This window comes from Ovis aries, chromosome 1, assembly GCF_016772045.2.
Source record: "Ovis aries strain OAR_USU_Benz2616 breed Rambouillet chromosome 1, ARS-UI_Ramb_v3.0, whole genome shotgun sequence".
Lineage (NCBI taxonomy): Eukaryota > Metazoa > Chordata > Mammalia > Artiodactyla > Bovidae > Ovis > Ovis aries.
The window spans coordinates 202,528,269-202,546,592 of NC_056054.1; the positions used below are offsets into that span (position 1 = coordinate 202,528,269).

The 18,324-nt window shown below is 38.5% G+C and overlaps 1 protein-coding gene across 5 annotated transcripts in view; it reads right to left on the reverse strand.

Annotated features, from left to right (window-relative positions):
- MAP3K13 (mitogen-activated protein kinase kinase kinase 13) overlaps positions 1 to 18,324 on the reverse strand; it is a 158,098-nt gene that overhangs the window by 46,375 nt on the left and 93,399 nt on the right. For all 5 annotated transcript variants that reach the window (XM_004003078.6, XM_060419588.1, XM_027957536.3 and 2 more), the window contains one exon: positions 993 to 1,552. In XM_004003078.6, coding sequence (XP_004003127.1) covers positions 993 to 1,467 — 475 coding nt within the window. In that variant the 5' untranslated portion in view covers positions 1,468 to 1,552. The remainder of the gene's footprint in view (positions 1 to 992; positions 1,553 to 18,324) is intronic.

An 18,324-nucleotide genomic window follows, 5' to 3' on the forward strand; every position in this document is an offset into this window, starting at 1 on the left:
GCTGAAAAGTATATTTCATGGTATGGGAAGGGTTCACAATATGAAATAAAAAGGAGTTACAGAACAGTATGACTTTTTTAAAGCATACATATGCACAGATATATAGCCTAACATAATATATGTACCAAAACACTAACACTGGTTATTTTCAGATTGGGGAATCATAGATTATTTTAACTTTTTTGGGGGAACTTACTTGCAGGTTCAAAATTTTCTCTATATATCTTACTTTTATTCTCAGGAAAAACTGTTTCAAGAATATAAATAAAGTTATAAAGAACACTAGGGCCATGTGTTCTCTTTACTTCAAAAAGAGTAAGGCTTGAATTGGAATATATGAATATACATGTTATACAACGATGGGAGTTAAAATTTTACTTTTTAAAAAGCTGCAGGATCTAGAAATAATAATGTTTCTCAAGGATGGTTAGATATTTTGTTCTTTTCTCAAAACATAAGTTTTCTGAGCTTGACTATAAAATTTAAAATATTCCTTTTTGCTATTAACTAAGGCAGTCTTGTAATCTTTGGAGGCAGTACCATGCCACTTCTGTCTGGTTTTGAATTAGTCCAGTGACCATCAAACTTTTTGACTGTAAAAAACTGTTAATAAAAAATTTGGAATATGTGCCTACTATGTGATTTATTTACAAATTATGTATCCGTACAACTTTATTAAAATACTAAATATACATGTGAAAACATGCATGAGAACAGAAATTTAAAACGCTGAGTTAAAAGGAACAGGAGCTCTAACATTTTCTTCCTCACAATGTCCTGGATTGTCTTCTATACACTCTACTCCGGACATCACCGGATAACCACAAAGGATGGGCTTCAACCAAAAAAGACCAACGCTATGTCACTCTGCTCCATTCAGAAGGTCTATAGGAGACTGACCTAGTGTATTCTTCTGCCTCTAGGTCTTTAGTTTATCAAAGGTTACCCAGTTAATGCTGGTGGTATGTTTACACAGGAAGTATCTTGCTTACCTTGCTGCTGCAATTTGTAATCAGTGGAATATGCCTTCCCAATGATATTCCATACAGGCCTTAAGCATCCAAATAGTCCTTCAAGAAACCCACCACTGCCGCTGCCTGACCTGCTGAACTGAATCTTGATGTCTTCAGTTCCACTTGTGCCCTCTCCACCCACAGTGCTGCTGTTCCCATGAGACATGGCCATCTCCGATTCATCTTGTTCCCTTAGCTGCAGAACGCTGTTCTCAAACTGGTCCCTGGAATCCTCACTTATGCTTGTCAACACTGTTGTGGTGATGGGGCTGTTCGTGCCCTCAGCTAGCTCAGTTTGCACCATGCCCTTTTCCTGCTGGTCCTTAAGAAGCTTGAGGGAAGCGTGGCTCCCCATAGGTGCGAGGTCATCCTGTAGTCCATTGAAGGTTTTGTTTTCACTCAAAGGTAAATGTGGAGAAGAGGAGCAGCTCAGGTGCTCCTGAGGGTTGGCCATCGTGCCATGAGTGTGCCTGAGGTCCTGAGGTGACACTCAGAGGATCGTTACAGAAGAGTTCCGACGTAAGAGGGGGCTTCAGAACCTGGGGAAAACAGGAAGAGGACGTGAGATCACCCTGCCTTTAGTCAGTTACACTACTACACTTCTGATTATAACAATAAAAATGCTGAAGCAATGGGGATGGGTTAAACAGTGGTGTTGATCCGCGTAATGGAACACTGTGCAGCAGTTAGAAATCATGTTGTAGAAGAGTACTTACTAACATGAGAAAATGTTCATGACGTATTAATACAAAAAATAGGTTAGAACAATATATACAACATAAGCCATTTAAAATTTTTATTATTTAAAAAGACACACAAACACATGTATAAGAAAAAAAGACTAGAAGGACACATCCAAAGAATTAATAGCTGTTAATTCTAGGTGGTTAGATTTGGGAGGGATTTAAGTTGTGTTTTTCAAGATATTCTAAGCATTCTGTATCAATACACTTCTATAGAGTGAATGTCTGTGTTCCCCTCACTCCACTTACATGGTGAAACTCATTTGTGATGTTACTTGGCAGGGGGGCCTTTGGGAGGTGATTAGGTCTTGACAGTGGAGCCTTCATGAATGGGGTTACTGCCTTATGAAAAAGACCCCAGAGAACTCCTTTGCTTCTGCTGCCACGTGAGAACATAGTGAGAAGACGGCTGTCTGTGAAGCAGGAAGCAGGCCCTCACCAGACTACTGAATGTGCAAGCGCCTCAATCTCGGTTGTCTCAGCCCCCCAAAAACTGTCAGAAGTAAATGTTTGTTGTCTGACCCATCTACTCTCCAGAATAAAAAACCAGTAATCCAGTAAGTAGTATTTGCTAATTTCCCTGGTATAAATACTCCCACCAAGTCAGGTTTAAGGCTCGTAACAATAGCTTAACAACCTGCCTGCAGTTACTAAATGCAACATTATCTTTGTGGTAGTGTCATCTTCATTTTAGAGAAGTAAGGAACTTCTAAGGCTACATACTGAGAAAGTGGTGGAGCAAGAATTACAATCTAACTAAGAATTCAGATTCTCAAATTTCCTTGAATTCTTTATAACAAGGCACCTGTTATGATAACCCTTCATTCTGTTACTTTACAGGTTAAAAAATGCTATTTCCTGTGACCTTGACCTAAACACTTGATTGCCTGTGTAAGAAAGCCAGAGCGCGGAATCGTTATTCCTGTCTTTCCCAGAAGAACACTGAGGCCTAGAGAGAGGTGTATGCTAAAGGTCACAGAGCCAGGACCTAATCCCAAACTCTCTACTGTACCATGTGGGCTCTGTAAGACATAGTTTCTTTCTTTCAAAGCTCATACACTACTTAAGTTCAAAAGTTCAAAGCATTAGTCGCTCAGTCATGTCTGACTCTTTGTGACCTCATGGACAGAAGAGCCTGGCGGGCTACAGAAGAGCCCATGGACTGTAGCCCACCAGGCTCTTCTGTCCATGGAATTCTCTAGGCAAGAATACTGAAGTGGGTTGCCATTCCCTTCCCAACCCAAGGATTGAATCTGGGTCTCCTGCATTGCAGGCAAATATCTGACCATCTGAGCCACTAGGGAAGCCCCAACACAGTTAACTTAAATCCTACTGAGTCATGCATGTGTGCTAAGTTGCTTCAGTCATATCTGACTCTCTGTGACCCCATGGACTGTAGACTCCAAGTCTCCTCTGTCCATGGGAGTCTCCAGGCAAGAACACTGGAGTGGGTTGCCATGCCCTCCTCTAAGGGATCTTCTGACCCAGGGATCAAACCCACATCTCTTAAGCCCCCTGCACTGGCAGGCAGGTTCTTACCACTAGCACCACTTGGTAAGATGGCTTTCCTGGTGGCTCAGGTGGTAAAGAATCTGCTTGCAATGCAAGACCTGGGTTTGATCCCTGTGTCAGGAAGATCCCCTGGAGAAGGGAATCTTGCCTGGAGAATTCCACGGATAGAGGAGCCTGGTGGGCTGTATACAGCTCATGGAATCACAAAGAGTTGGACACAGCTAAGCGACTAATGCTACTTAAGGAGTTAATAATTACATTGAGGGAATTAACCTCCAGCCTACTCTCACCTCCGTGACATTCATGCCACATTCTGGTCTGCAGGGAATAAGAATGGGGACATGGGAAGGTAAGGAAGATGTGTTTGACACTGACAGGAAAGGAAGTTAAGAAAGAATAAGAGTGTGAGCATGGGCAGAGAAAAAGTGACCAGGGCATGTGTGGGAGATCTGGTCAGCCAGAAATAATGAAAAAGCCAGCTGATGTTGGACAGCGGTGTGAAATAAAAGTAACTCCTTCACATACAGGCTCTGAAAGCTCATGAAACAATACAGATAATTCTTTCCTTTAAAGAAATCAGAGAGAGAACTTTAACAGGACAAAGTTAGGTTGCTGCTGCTACTGCTGCTAAGTCGCTTCAGTCGTGTCCGACCCCATAGATGGCAGCACCAGGCTCCCCCGTCCCTGGGATTCTCCAGGCAAGAACACTGGAGTGGGTTGCCATTTCCTTTTCCAAAGCATGAAAGTGAAAAGTGAAAGTGAAGTCGCTCAGTCTTGTCCGACTCTGTGCGACCCCATGGACTGCAGCCCACCAGGCTCCTCCATCCATGGGATTTTCCAGGCAAGAGTACCAGAGTGGGGTGCCATTGCCTTGGGTTAAGTGAGACAAATTCCAGGATGTGGAGAAATTTAAGGGCTGGGAAGCTAGCTGGGAATATAAGGTTGGGGAAAAGAAAGAGAGAAAAAGAAAAGCTGGAGCCCTTCATTATAGAAACAGCTGTTTGCTGAGTTGATCCCCAGCCCCATCCTCCCCATTTCCTTCCTTTTGTGTTCATCTCTAGGCTTTGACATTACTGATGCCTTCATTTTGCTTTCTTGCTGATCTTCTGCCATGACCTTCAGCTGTCCTTTGCCTTTGGCCTCTCTGATCTTGCTCTGCTTAATATCTTTCAGGATCTCTGACTTCATGCTATCTGATCTGGCCACTGAGCAGTTGCTTCCAATCCGTCTTTGCCATTGGGATTCGTGGTTATCCTTTACAGCACAGGGCATACATTATGCTGTTGGCTCACATCAGTTGATAATGCAAATACCCAAATGTATATGTGAATTTCAGCCAAACACCTATTTGTGCAAAGTGTTCTGAATTGAACTCAACTGCAGGATTTTATATTAACTCCTGGTAAATTTCCATTTTGTCCACTTCTATTCTGAGTTTCTTCTCCTTGATGACATCACACTGAAATTAGCTCATATACAAAAAGTTAGAAAGACATGAGTTTGTTTTGAATTGTAACCTCTTCTCATTTCTTCTTCTTCTTCTTTTTTTTTTTTTGCCACACCTTGCACCTTGTGGGATCGCAATTCTCTAACCAGGACTGAACCTGGGCCGCAGCACTGGAAGTGTCAAATCCCAACCACTAGACCACCAGAGAACTCCCATCTCTGCTGATTTCTAAGAAGTTAGTAGTGCACGTGAAGTGGACCTGCTCACATAGGCGCTAGGAATGAGTCTAAAGAAGAGAATTTTACCATTGATATTTAGGAGATCAAGAATAACATGACCTTCAAGGAATATAGTCCAACCTACCTGTCTCACATACGAAATAAAATCCCAGAGAGACTGCTGACTTGCTCAATACAACTAATTAGTGGCAGAGCTAGAATGAGTCCTCTTTCCTTATCCTCTGGTCCTCCCCTAGTCTGGTTATTTATTCAGACAAATAGAAACAAGTAGTCATGATAGCATGATCACTGATGACAAAACAGATGATAACGCAATGTTATTCTAGATGCACTAAAGCTTCATCCGAAAAAGCACACACATCCATCTAGAGGGGTGACCCTGCATGTGTCGACACAGCAGTGAAGGGCACCCAGCTTTTGGTGATCCAGCTGCTCTGGGAGCAGGCAGAGGTGATGGAAACCTCAAGATGTGTATAAAGATGTGCAGTCAGAGAGGCTTTCCTCTGCTCACCAAGAAATCGAGTCCAATCGCAACCAACAAAGGCAGAGAAACAGAGGAGCACAGAACAAAAGGAAAGAAATCATCACCATGACTATATTCAAATGCGATCAGAGCTGACTCTACATGTAAGAGTGTAGGAGGATACACTATCTAAATTTTACCTGTGTTTGTATGCACACCCACACACTGCCACTGCACAGTGAAGGAGCTGGTAAGTGGGACCTAGGGGAGCAGACGCCGCTCCACCATCTCTCTTCCTCTCTCTTTGTCCTCTCAGTTCCTCTCTCTGTCCAGTCTGGGCTCGCGTACTCTCTTGGGAACTGACTGGATCTTTTAGTTCATGAGAAATCGAAGCTAGAATTTATTAGAAGGGGATAGACCCAAAACGAGGCAAGAATTTTAAACACTGAGAGTCAAATGGAAAAAGATAAGGAAGAGCAGAGGTGCAAGAGGGCAAGGTCAGCCTGTGCCCTTATCAGTACAAAGATCTATGGACAAGGCTGTAGGGGGAGGTGGTGCTGCCTCTGCCCTTATACAAGGGCTCCTGAATCTGCAGGAGTACAAGGCAGCGCCTCCCTCTGCACTTCAGGCACACTTCCTTGCCCTGCAGGCTTCTCAGCCTCAAAAGGAGGAAGTGGTTTGTGTAAAAATTAGTAGGCAAGGGTTGGTGAAAGGGGCAGCTGTGCATTTGCCAGGGCACTGCCAGTTTCTGGAAATTACCTTGACTTCATGCCAAGATGAATTTGGCACCAAGAAAAAGAGGAAAGGAAGAGGTCAGGTGGCCAAATGGTCCTTGAGTTCTTGTGTTTTTATTATATGATACAATTGTCTCCATGTTGCTAAAGAGGATAATTTTATAATAGATCCGATTTTGAGCTTTATAGCATAAATATGAGCAAATCAAAGATTTTGGAAAATTTCTCCCACAAATGAATAAAATTCAACTGAATTCAATGAATTGACTAAAATCGAATAAAATTTGAAAGTAGGCATGATTGCTAAGATTTTTTGATTGAGCTCTTCCCAAGCTGTCTTCTCTTCAGTTGGCATTGTTTTACCTTAAAATGAACACAATACTGCTATCCCAACTTTCTGGTTACTTTTCAAAAATTGTTACTTCACATAGCTGTATTTAGAGCATAAGTGAAGTTTATGCTATTAAGGCAATCATTCCCATTTAAAAGATTGGGATTAAGTTACTTGCTCATAGTAATAATTAAAAAAAAAATCTTTCTGGGACAGATATTTTATCATGGAGATCGTGATTTGAACTTAAAAAAAATTAGATTGCTTTTTCTAATGGAACTGCGAAATTTTAAGTATATGATTATCTAAAAATCAGATCAGAAGAGTGACCTACAATTGTGGCTTCACCCCTAACTTGCTCTCTTAACTGTGAGCCGTCTACTGAAACCCCTATTTGAAAGGACAATAATAACCTCACATTGACCAAATCCAGTGACCTACCTTGTCCCATCTTCTTTATAACATTTTATCCAATAATCATGCATTCAAAAATATTGATTCAGTGTGTATCATATACCTATATTTTTGGTTAAAATCATGAATGTTTAATAATATTAAACAATGCTGGAGCCAGCAAAAAATAAAAATTACAAAAAGGCAACCTCCATGTTGACAGATTACTTAATGAATATGGCCTTCCCTGATAGCTCAGTGGTAAAGAATCTGCCTGCAATGCAGGAGACCTTGGTTCAATTTCTGGGTTGAAAGATCCACTGGAGAAGGGATAGGCTACCCACTCCAGTCTTCTTGGGCTTCCCTTGTGGCTCAGCTGGTAAAGAATCCACCTGCAATGTAGGAGACCTGAGTTCGATTCCCTGGGTTAGGAAGATCCTCTGGAGAAGGGAAAGGCTACCCACTCCAGTATTCTGGCCTGGAGAATTCCAGGGACTGCCTAGTCCATAGGGTCGCAAAGAGTCAGACACAACTGAGCAACTTTCACTTTCACCTTCACCTATAAACACAACCAGGATTCAAGTTAAAATAAGCTTATAATGTAAGTTTTAAAATGAATAAACATGCTTTATTATAGGGCTTCCCTGATGGTTCAGTAATAATCCGCCTGCCAGTGCAGGTGACAGAGGTTCGATCCCTGGTCCAGGAAGATCCCACAGGCCACAGAGCAACTAAGCCCGCGTGCCACAACTCCTGAGCCTGTGCTCTAGAGCCTGGGAGCAACTACTGAAGCCCTCCAACTCGTGCTCTGCAACAAGAGAAGCTGCCACAGCGAAAAGTCTGCGCGCCACAGCTGGAGAGTAGCCCTGGCTCGTCACACTAGAGAAGAACCCAAGCAGCAACGAAGACTCAGTACTGGCAAAAATGAATAAATAAATAAATGAATCATAAATTTTTTAAAAGATGCTTTTTACATAGTTACAAACTATAATCTTAATTTAAAAACCAGCAAATACACCTAAAATACACCTAAAATCAAAGGCTATACAAATTTCTTGACCAAAGGAAAGATTTCTCTACAACCTCCATAAATCTATGATAAATAATATATACTAAGTGTTACTATTTCAGAATAGAATCAACATTTTCTGACTTAAATCTGACTTTCCGTATGAAGAAAATTAATAACAAAATAAATCCACTTATCTTAAAAATAAGATATAGATACATATGCCCTTAAATATTTAATACTAACGAATATAAAAATAATTATATAAGCATTTCAAGAAAGTAGGAAAGCAGGCTTAAAAGATTAACAGTGGTTTTCACTGCTGTTTTTTAAATTTTTTCTATGTTTTCCTAAATTTCTAGTCTTAGCAAGAATTAATTGCTTATTCAGAATTTTCAGTCCAAATCTTTGCTTTTTAAAAATGTTTTCTGCTTATTTATTGGCCGAGCCACGCACACAACTTCTGGGTTCCTAGTTCCGTGACGAGGGCTTGAACCCATGCCCTCTGCAATGAAAGCCGCCAGAGAAGTCCCTCCATATTCTACTTGTCCTTGAATATCTTGCTCACAATTTCTAATGATAATTCCTTATGGAAGGAATTTTTTTTTTTTTGGTGATCCTAAATGCAAGAGTTTTTTTTTTTTTTCTAAAATGCAAGAGTTTTAGTGCATTAGTGTGTAAGCCATCTGACCTTAGAACTTGGAAATCATCAAGATTTAATTAAATATGTCTTTGTCTCTTTATCTGTCTTAAGTTTCAGTTCTCTTACCTAGATTATTCTGCTTTTTCCAGCTTGATATGATTTTTACTAGTAGAAAAGGTAAAAACAAACTAGGAGTCATCAACTTTTGTTTCCTCATTGCATTAATATTCTCATAGTAATATTCTCCCAACCAACCAATTCAGAACTCTTAATGTACTTTATCATATAGAGAACAATATTGTGAAGGGTTAAGAGGGAAAGCACTGGAGGAAGATAGACCTAGAATCAAATATTAATCATTAGCTTGACCTCACTCTCTCTTTAAGCCTCAAATTTCGTTTTAAGTGGTGATAACAACAGAATTCATCTCATAGAATGTATTAGATGGCTATATGAGATAATGCATATATAATACATTTATCCAGCACACAGTGAATCCTCAAGACTTCTTAGTGATTCAAACCTGTAACTAGAAAAACTAGAAAGAAAAGATATATGTCAATATGCTCAATACATATGTGAGATCAAGGTACGTGAAAAGAAGGACAAAAGGAAGACAAGAAAGCTTTCTTGAGTGAAAAAATGACAAAAGGGGAGATAAGGAAAGGATAGCTCAATTTACATAGAAATTGAGGCACATTCATTTGAAATTATAAATGAAAGCACGAAGAACCCAAAAACAAACGTGGGTTAAAAGGGCAAAAGTAAGCAGGAAAACAGAAGAGGAAAATCCCAAACATATGCATTTTTTTCATATTTAGTTTCCTTTGTCTTTAATTACAGCAGCTATTTTTTACACTCCAGGTTTTAATTAGGTTGAAGGAAAATGAGAAGGTTCTATGTAGCTATAATAATTGGGAGAATATTAATACTATGTAGTTCTAATATTTGGGGAAAAAAGTACACAACTCCCATTATTTTAACATTACTATATTAAATTCAGAGATAGATTCAAGAAAATATCTCTAGAGAAAGGCTGCTTATGTTTTAAACAGAACAGCAATTACAACATAGGAGAATCATGACAGAACTGTGTTCCCAAGGGAGATTATAGAATTTTCTTCCCTAGTGATTGACATGCTTCTATGTCATATTGTGTACATATGAAGACATTCTCTCTCTTAGGGAATGCCTAATTCTACTCTTGTTTCACCCATCTTTCTGGAAATGTACTGTCTTCAGGCAGCTTGCCTTTACTTTCTTCATGAAGGCCCCATTCTTAGGGCAAAATCTAAAAAAGTTTTTTATAGCTCTAGGCCTATAGAACTTTGTACAATAGCAGCTTCCCACAAATGTAGAAAAATCATAAAAAATAATCTTTAAGTGATAATCAATATTATAATAAAAATGTATGCTCTAGATTTAATCTGCCTGGTTTGAATCCTGACTCTGTCCATGGGGAGGTTCCTTACCTTTGTGTGTCTCAGGTTCTACAGTCAAAAACTTGGATAATAAGAGTACCAACCTCACAGGGCGGTAATGAGGGCTAAATGAAATAATACTTGCTTTATGTTAAATTAATAAACATTATTCTAAAATAAGGGAATATATCATTATTAATAATAATATTGTTTTTTCAGTCACTAAGTTGTGTCTGACTCTTTGCAACCCCATGAACACACAGCACACTAGGCTTCCCTGTCCTTCACTATCTCCGGGAGCTTACTCAAACTCATATCTATTGAATCAGTGATGCCATCCAGCCATCTCATCCTCTGTCGTCCTCTTCTCCTTTTGCCTTCAATCTTTCCCAGCGTCAGGGTCTTTTCAAATGAGTCTTTGCATCAGGTGGCCAAAGTACTGGCGCTTCAGCTTTAGCATCAGTCCTTCCAGCGAATATTCAGGGTTGATTTCCTTCAGGATTGACTGATTTGATCTCCTTGCTGTCCAAGGGACTCTCAAGAGTCTTCTCTAGCACCACAGTTTAAAAGCATCAATTCTTTGGCATTCAGCCTTCTTTATGGTCCAACTCTCACATCAGTATATGACTACTGGAAAAACTATAGCTTTGACTATATGGACCACATGGCTAACGATCAAATGAGCACATTATCTTTTACAACAGTTTTGTCCTTGGTCATTCTAGGCATAATCATAGAAAATGAGAATCTTAAAGTTATCTCAAAGGATGGCTATTTTCTCATGCAAAGAATCATTCATTTCCAAGGACATAAATAGAACAGCTTAGCCCAGAAATAAGCAATGGCCCAGCCTGTATGATTTGACATCACTATTTATAGACTCCAGGTCTGAAGACCACTTTGACCCACTCTCAAAATTCTCCATGCTTTGTCTAGTTTGCAAAAAGAAAATCTTTTGGATGTAATTTTAATAATTATAGATATTGAAAGATTAATAATCACCTAACTAGGAGAAAGTAGCACAAGTTATTAATTTGATGCTGAGAATAAAAACATATTTAATAGAGATTTCTCTGGTGGTTCCTATGCTTATACTACATAAAATGAAAATGAAATTATTCATTGCCAGCTTAGTATAACAGAGTTATTAAAGAGCTTCAGTAAGACTTCCAATGATGTATATGGAATTTCCAGTAAGGCTGTAGATCCTACAAATGGTTTCTGGGCAAGTCTTGATTGTAACTGGCAGGCAAGAAGTTGTCAAAGGTCCTTTTGCCATCTTTGTATTGCTTTTTAAAGTCTTACTTAGGGATGGTAGAATTATAGATTGTTAGAATTGGAGGTAGCAGTCAGTGGGTGATGACTTCTATTTTTAAAGAGAAATAATTCAACCTAATTAGTTTGTAAATTTGGTGGGGGTAGAATCCAAGTATTATTTACCTCTGTACCTTGTCCCTCTTCATTTGCTCCCTATCTAGCCTTACACCTAGCATAGGACCTGATATAAGATGATGCAGTTTACTTTTTGGAGGAGAGAACTTCACATGCACACATACACACACACAAACACACACACTGAGTAACTTGATAAACAATGCGTTAATAACAACAGCTAATATTTACTGAGTGTGGTGACTCAAGGACCAAAGAGCAGATAAAACCAAGGGGGGTCTTGGAATGCAGGAACAGAAAAACCAGACCCTTATCGTCCTTCCCTCTCCCATGTTGTAACTATTAACGGATTTCAGGTCCTCCTGAGCAGTATGACTTGTTTCTCCTCCTATCCCACACAGAGAGAAGGTATTTGCCTTCCTCTTCCCCCACCCAGCACACCTGCCTCACACAATCAGCAAATGACCTGCAAGACCCCTATCCCACTCCTTGTACCCTGGGTATGAAAGTGGACTAAGGACCCTGTTTAACATCGGTTTTCCCTTGAGCTGGACCACTGTTCTAACAGCATCTTCCACTCTAATAAACTTTATTTCCCTCTCATTCTGTCTCGTGTCTGGAAATTCTTTTCCAACTCATGCCCGGACCACGACACTGAGATTACTGTCAAACACTTTTCCTATATTAACTTCTCTAATCCTTACATCAACCCTTGTGAAAGGTACTATTATCACTCCTATAGCTGACAAAGGAATTGGGACACAGAGGGCTTAAAGAACTCACCAACAGCTGCTAAGTGGTAAAGACAGTAGTTGAACCCAGTTCTATTCCAATTCCAGAGCCTGAGCCTAAGTCTGAGCTGAGTCCAAACCCATGCTTGTTTAGTCTCAACACTCCACCGTCAATATTATAATGGGCTTATATTTAATTAAGAAAGGCCTTAAAAAATATGGATTAGACTCACATCTTACCTCGAGGTTAAGTTCTACATTTATGATAAAAGGTAAAAATTTCTAGCAACAAGTAAAGACAAGTGGAAAATTCTAAAATATGTCCACTCACTATAGAATTTCCTCCATTCTGTTTTAATTTGCTAAACTTCTACACTTGCACCATCCAAACAGTAGCTTCTAGGCATTTGAGGCTATTTAATGAACAATTAATTAAAATTAAATGAAATAAAAAATTCCACTCCTCAGGTACATTAATCCATTTCAAGTGGTTGGTAGCCACATGTGACTATTTACAACCATATTGGATAGTACAAAACAGAACATTTCCATCACCACAGAATGTTCAGTTGGACAGCAGTTCTCCATATGATTCATTCACATTAACAGATTTGTTTGTTGTGAGAATTAATAAAGATGACGGTTTCCTTTTGTACATGGGAATTTGCTAAATGCAGAGAATTCTATTATCTCCTTTAAAAAAACACGTGTGCTACCAAATTTTAGTAATGCCTGTGAATGAAATGATTTAAGTACAACTCATTCTAATCATGGTTCGTCAGGATCAAATTAAAGAGAGTATTTAAAAACAACTTTCCAAAGGACCATAGTCATTTGTCTAGAATCTTCAGAAGAGCCAAATGATTAATTTTCAAATACTTAAATAGTTTAAACAGTCATTTGTGAAGAATTTTAAAATTGAAATTATGATTATTGCTATTATTCTCATAATCACCATTCCTTAAAGTTCCTAATCACAGGACTACTGTAGGTGAAGGCAGAAAACTATAGGGAGGGCTAATGGAGGGCAGGCTGCACAGGATCAGAAGTTTCCACTGAATCACCAACAACTCTCACCACTTCTCAGAGAAGACTGTACAGATAACCAGGATAAAGATTCCAGAGGGAACAAGGAACTCCAGACTCTGGATCCAATGTTCAATTTTAATACCAAAGTAATCAAAACTGTACTAGTGAAAGATTGTACTCCTTTTTTTTTTTTTTTTTTTTTTTAAATTTTAGTTTTTTATTTTTTAAATTTTAAAATCTTTAATTCTTACATGCATTCCCAAACATGAACCCCCTCCCACCTCCCTCCCCATAACAACTTTCTGGGTCATCCCCATGCACCAGCCCCAAGCATGCTGCATCCTGCGTCAGACATAGACTGGCGATTCAATTCACATGATAGTATACATGTTAGAATGTCATTCTCCCAAATCATCCCACCCTCTCCCTCTCCCTCTGAGTCCAAAAGTCCGTTATACACATCTGTGTCTCTTTCCCTGTCTTGCATACAGGGTCGTCATTGCCATCTTCCTAAATTCCATATATATGTGTTAGTATACTGTATTGGTGTTTTTCTTTCTGGCTTACTTCACTCTGTATAATCGGCTCCAGTTTCATCCATCTCATCAGAACTGATTCAAATGAATTCTTTTTAACGGCTGAGTAATACTCCATTGTGTATATGTACCACAGCTTTCTTATCCATTCATCTGCTGATGGACATCTAGGTTGTTTCCATGTCCTGGCTATTATAAACAGTGCTGCGATGAACATTGGGGTACATGTGTCTCTTTCAATTCTGGTTTCCTCGGTGTGTATGCCCAGCAGTGGGATTGCTGGGTCATAAGGTAGTTCTATTTGCAATTTTTTAAGGAATCTCCACACCGTTCTCCATAGTGGCTGTACTAGTTTGCATTCCCACAAGATTGTACTCCTTTAGTCACTTGAAAATGAAAATCAATCAGTTGTGCCCAACTCTTTGTGACCCCATGGACTATACAGTCCATGGAATTCTCCAGGCCAGAATACTGGAGTGGGTAGCCTCCCAACCCAGGGATCAAACCCAGGTCTCCCGCATTGCAGGTGGATTCTTTACCAGCTGAGCCACAAGGGAAGCCCAAGAATACTGGAGTGGGTAGCCTGTCCCTTCTCCAGGGGATCTTCCTGACTCAGGAATTGAACCAGGGTCTCCAGCATTGCAGGCGGATTCTTTACCAACTGAGATATGAAATTTAATTTCTCCTTATAACTGTTTTTGCTCACAGAAACAGTCAGTCCTGAGCTTTATTTTTTTAAAAGCCTAACAGGGATTTATTAGAATTCTTTGAAGAATTTTAGGTGAAATTTTAAAGTACTGAAATTTTGAGAGCTCTTACAACAATCCAAAGAAGATATCCACAAGATTAGAAATGGAATTAAATTCAGATTTCACATTGACAAAGAAGAACATTATTTGTATATGAAGTTTTATATAAAGTACCTAATAAGAAAGATAATTTTAAGGTTTTATGGTAGTCGAAGATAGTGATAAAACATATAGACAGACATATTGAATTATACACAAATCATGAAGCCACTTAAAGTTTCCTGTGCGATCGATATGTTACAGAGATGTCAGAGGAAACATGAAAATGACATTGCATCAATTTACATTTTAATTAAACTCAGAGTGATACAAAAGCAATTTGTATGAAAAGCTAAATCTTCTTAGAAAAAGTTGTACCACAGACTCATCAGCTTTTAGATATAATAAATAATTTTTCATAAGTGTATCTCAGTGTTGTTGCAGCCCACCAGATTCTCAATAGTCCTAGCAAGAATTGAATTTTTCTAATGATTTTCAAAATTAAAATTATTTGTGATATTGCATTTACCAAGAGTGAATGACACTGATTTCAGTTATATCAATTGAAAATAAAATTTCTAAAAGCAAATTTCTGATGACTTAGTAAATGAACTGGTAAAAAAAAAAGTGCGGAGTTTTAATTCTTTAAAGTAATGATTCAATCAAGATGATACTCTAGAAAATATGTAATAGGACATTTTGAGCTTTACCAGGAATATAAATTTGAAATTGGCAAAGAACAATCATTTTTCACCTGTCTCACATCACTGTTTCGGAATGTGAATTTAATGTGCTAGAGAGTAATCCAAATCCATCATTTAATTATTCATTGGTATAGTTTCCACTTCTACCCCCAATATATAGCTGAAATTTGCAAACTACTAAAGGATCCTTGGTAAGTCCCATCTGTCCAAGATGGGGATGACAAGGAAGGATATCAATAAATATTAAATACACAGTTCTAATGGAAAGAAAAATAAATGCAGAATGATAACTACTTGTGAAAGTAAACAGTCAGTATGTAGTACCTCAATACAAAGATTAATATCACAGGATGGAATTTAAAGACATATTTAGTTGCTTCCCTTAAGAAATGATAATTCAATAACTCATTACAAGTGTGCATTTTCAATCATGTGTTCCTAAAAGTTGTATATGAGTCCATTTATAGAAAAGACATAACCATAAAGAAAACAGAAAAATGGCTAACAGGGAAGGGATGGGGGAGAGGGGACATAGTTGGGCTTTTCTTCCCCTTAATTCCAGTACTGAGATCTGCAAAAAGCATTCCTAAAGGCAAAGATCCAAGCTGTCCTGAATAACGGCAGAATCACCAGAACACATCAATAACCTTCCAACAGGCTCCTTGGCGACTATCAGTGTTCTAAGGACACTGACACTTTTCCTGACATTTTTGCTAGAAGGCCTCGGACAAAGACAAAGCCCAGCTAGCTGTGTAAGAGGTGGCAAGCTTTGTTAAGATGCAATCACATGGCTTTAGAGTTACAGCTTTCCATTTATGCATATATTAGGATTAATTTTATATTCAGAATCCTTTAACAATCTTTAAGATAGAGATACCTCTGGGTGTTCCCAAATGAAAGTTAATAAGCATCAGTCCATAGAATTAAATAAGTTAAGAGTTTAACACAGTCAAAGTTACATGTCTTTGGAATCTAAAAGCCATTCCTAGAGTTTTTCCAAAGCCCCAGAATCAGTGCTGATTGAAGGCAGAGGTAAAGATCTAGGGTCAGGTGGCAGAAAACGGTTGAGGAAGGAGACGTTAGTTATATCCTAAGGGTTCATAGACACATAATAAACTCATGTATCCTTTCCCTCACTTACTGAGGCAAATCAAAGTGCCCTTCCCATTAAATCTTTAGGGTTTCTATTGTCCTTTTTTGATTTTCTTTCCTTTCTAGGCATGCGATCAATATTAATTTTTAAACATTATTTTACTGGATCAAAATTTTGTGGGAATACACCCCACATCTCCTCAGGGAAAATCCCACTCCACTCTATAGTTTGACTTTCATTTGAAGAATTCTTCCACAGCGTCCAAAAAAAACAAGCAGTTTCTTTAGCAAGAATGGATTTTGCAATGGGGCATGAATTCAACCTCACTAGACTGAAATAAACTGAGCACCAAAATTTAAAATATGAAAATAAATACCTAAGAGAAATCAGTTCTTTTGCCTAGTGAACAAAACAGCCTTCTTCTCATAACCACTGAAATGACAGTAGAGTGAGGATGGTCCACCAATTATATCAGTACCTTGGAAATTAACCCATTTACAACGCCTTGGACAATCCAGATTTTGGATTAATGTTACATTCTGTTAGCCTACACGTTTCATCCCATGGTACAAAACTAAAGGCATGATTGGCTGTGGTCATAGGGAAACTCAAAGTGTCTGATTATTTTTTAACCCCAGTAGATTCAGGTTCTGATTCTGATTTATTCTCTTTTTTTCTCTCTCCTTACTTAGAACCTAGGCAGAATCAAGAGAAAAGACTCAAATTTCACAATTGCTAGGATTTGGTCTGAGAGTCAAAGAGTAGAATAAAAATGTATTTGGGGAGAGGAAGGATAAATTAGGACTACAGGATTAACAGATATATACCAATATATATAAAATAGATAAATAATAAGGATTTACTATATAGCACAGGGAACTATACTCAATATCTTATAATAGCCTATAATGGAAAAGTTTCTGAAAAAAAATATAAAACTGAATCACTTTGATGTATACCTGAAACTAACACAGTGTTGTGAATCAACTGTACAGCAATACAAAATAAATTCAAAAAGAATATATCCTGAAAAATCACCCTACATCAGCTCAAACAGATTGTCTTTATTATTTTGTACATGTTTCAATTAAAATAAATATGATCACTGCTTTATCTGGGCTTCAAAAAATGTATTTAGCATACTCCTAAATAGGCCTGCCACTTTACTGGCTTTATTTAAAGTCTTTTCTCAACATGGCAGTATAATTTAATTAAGGGAAGGCGCTACAAAAAGAAAAATTGAAAACTAAATTGCAGGCTAGGGATGGCTAAATTGAGAGTCAAGTGGTACCCTAGGCTTCCTGTTTTTCTGACTTCAAAATGTTTTAGGTAATTTTTCCTGACTACTGTGGGGCCCTCTAGTCTCTTTTAACTTTTCCACCTACGGTAGCTACATCATACAGTTGTAAGGGGCTAAATTCCCAATGACAGCCCTGTTTTTATTATTTCTTTCTTCTCACAAATGATTCTAAAAGTAGAAACTATTCTTATCAAGGTCAATGGATTATTTCACTTTAGGGAATTACCACCAAGTGCTTTAAACATATGAGATAATATTGTAAAGGAACTAGAGTTATCCTTCCAATTAAGTCATTGCTATGGTCTAAATATGTCCCCCCTCAAATTCATATGCTGAAATCCTAACCCCCAAAGGTGATGCTATTAGTAAGTGGAGCCTCTGGGAGGTGCTCAGCTCATAAAGTTGGAGTCCTCATGAATGAGATCAGTGCCCTTAAAATAGAGGCTCCAGAGAGCTCCTTAGCCCCTTCCACCATGTGAGAATAAAATGAGAAGTCTGCCACTCAGAAGAGGGCCTTCATCCAACCATGCTGGCACCTGATCTCAGATTCCCAGACTCCCGAATTGTGAGAAATAAATTTCTGTTGTTAAAAGGCACCCAGTCTGTAGCATTTTGTTACAGCAGCTGGTAAAGATTAAGACACTCACTCAGGAAACATACACTGAGCGTGTTCCAGACACTGTGTTACCATGCCATGGATGATGGAATAGAGACAATTTAGAAAGTCCTGCCTTCACGGAGTATACAACCTAATGTGTCAGACAGGCAAGTAAACAAGTAACTAGAAAGTGAGGCAGAATTCA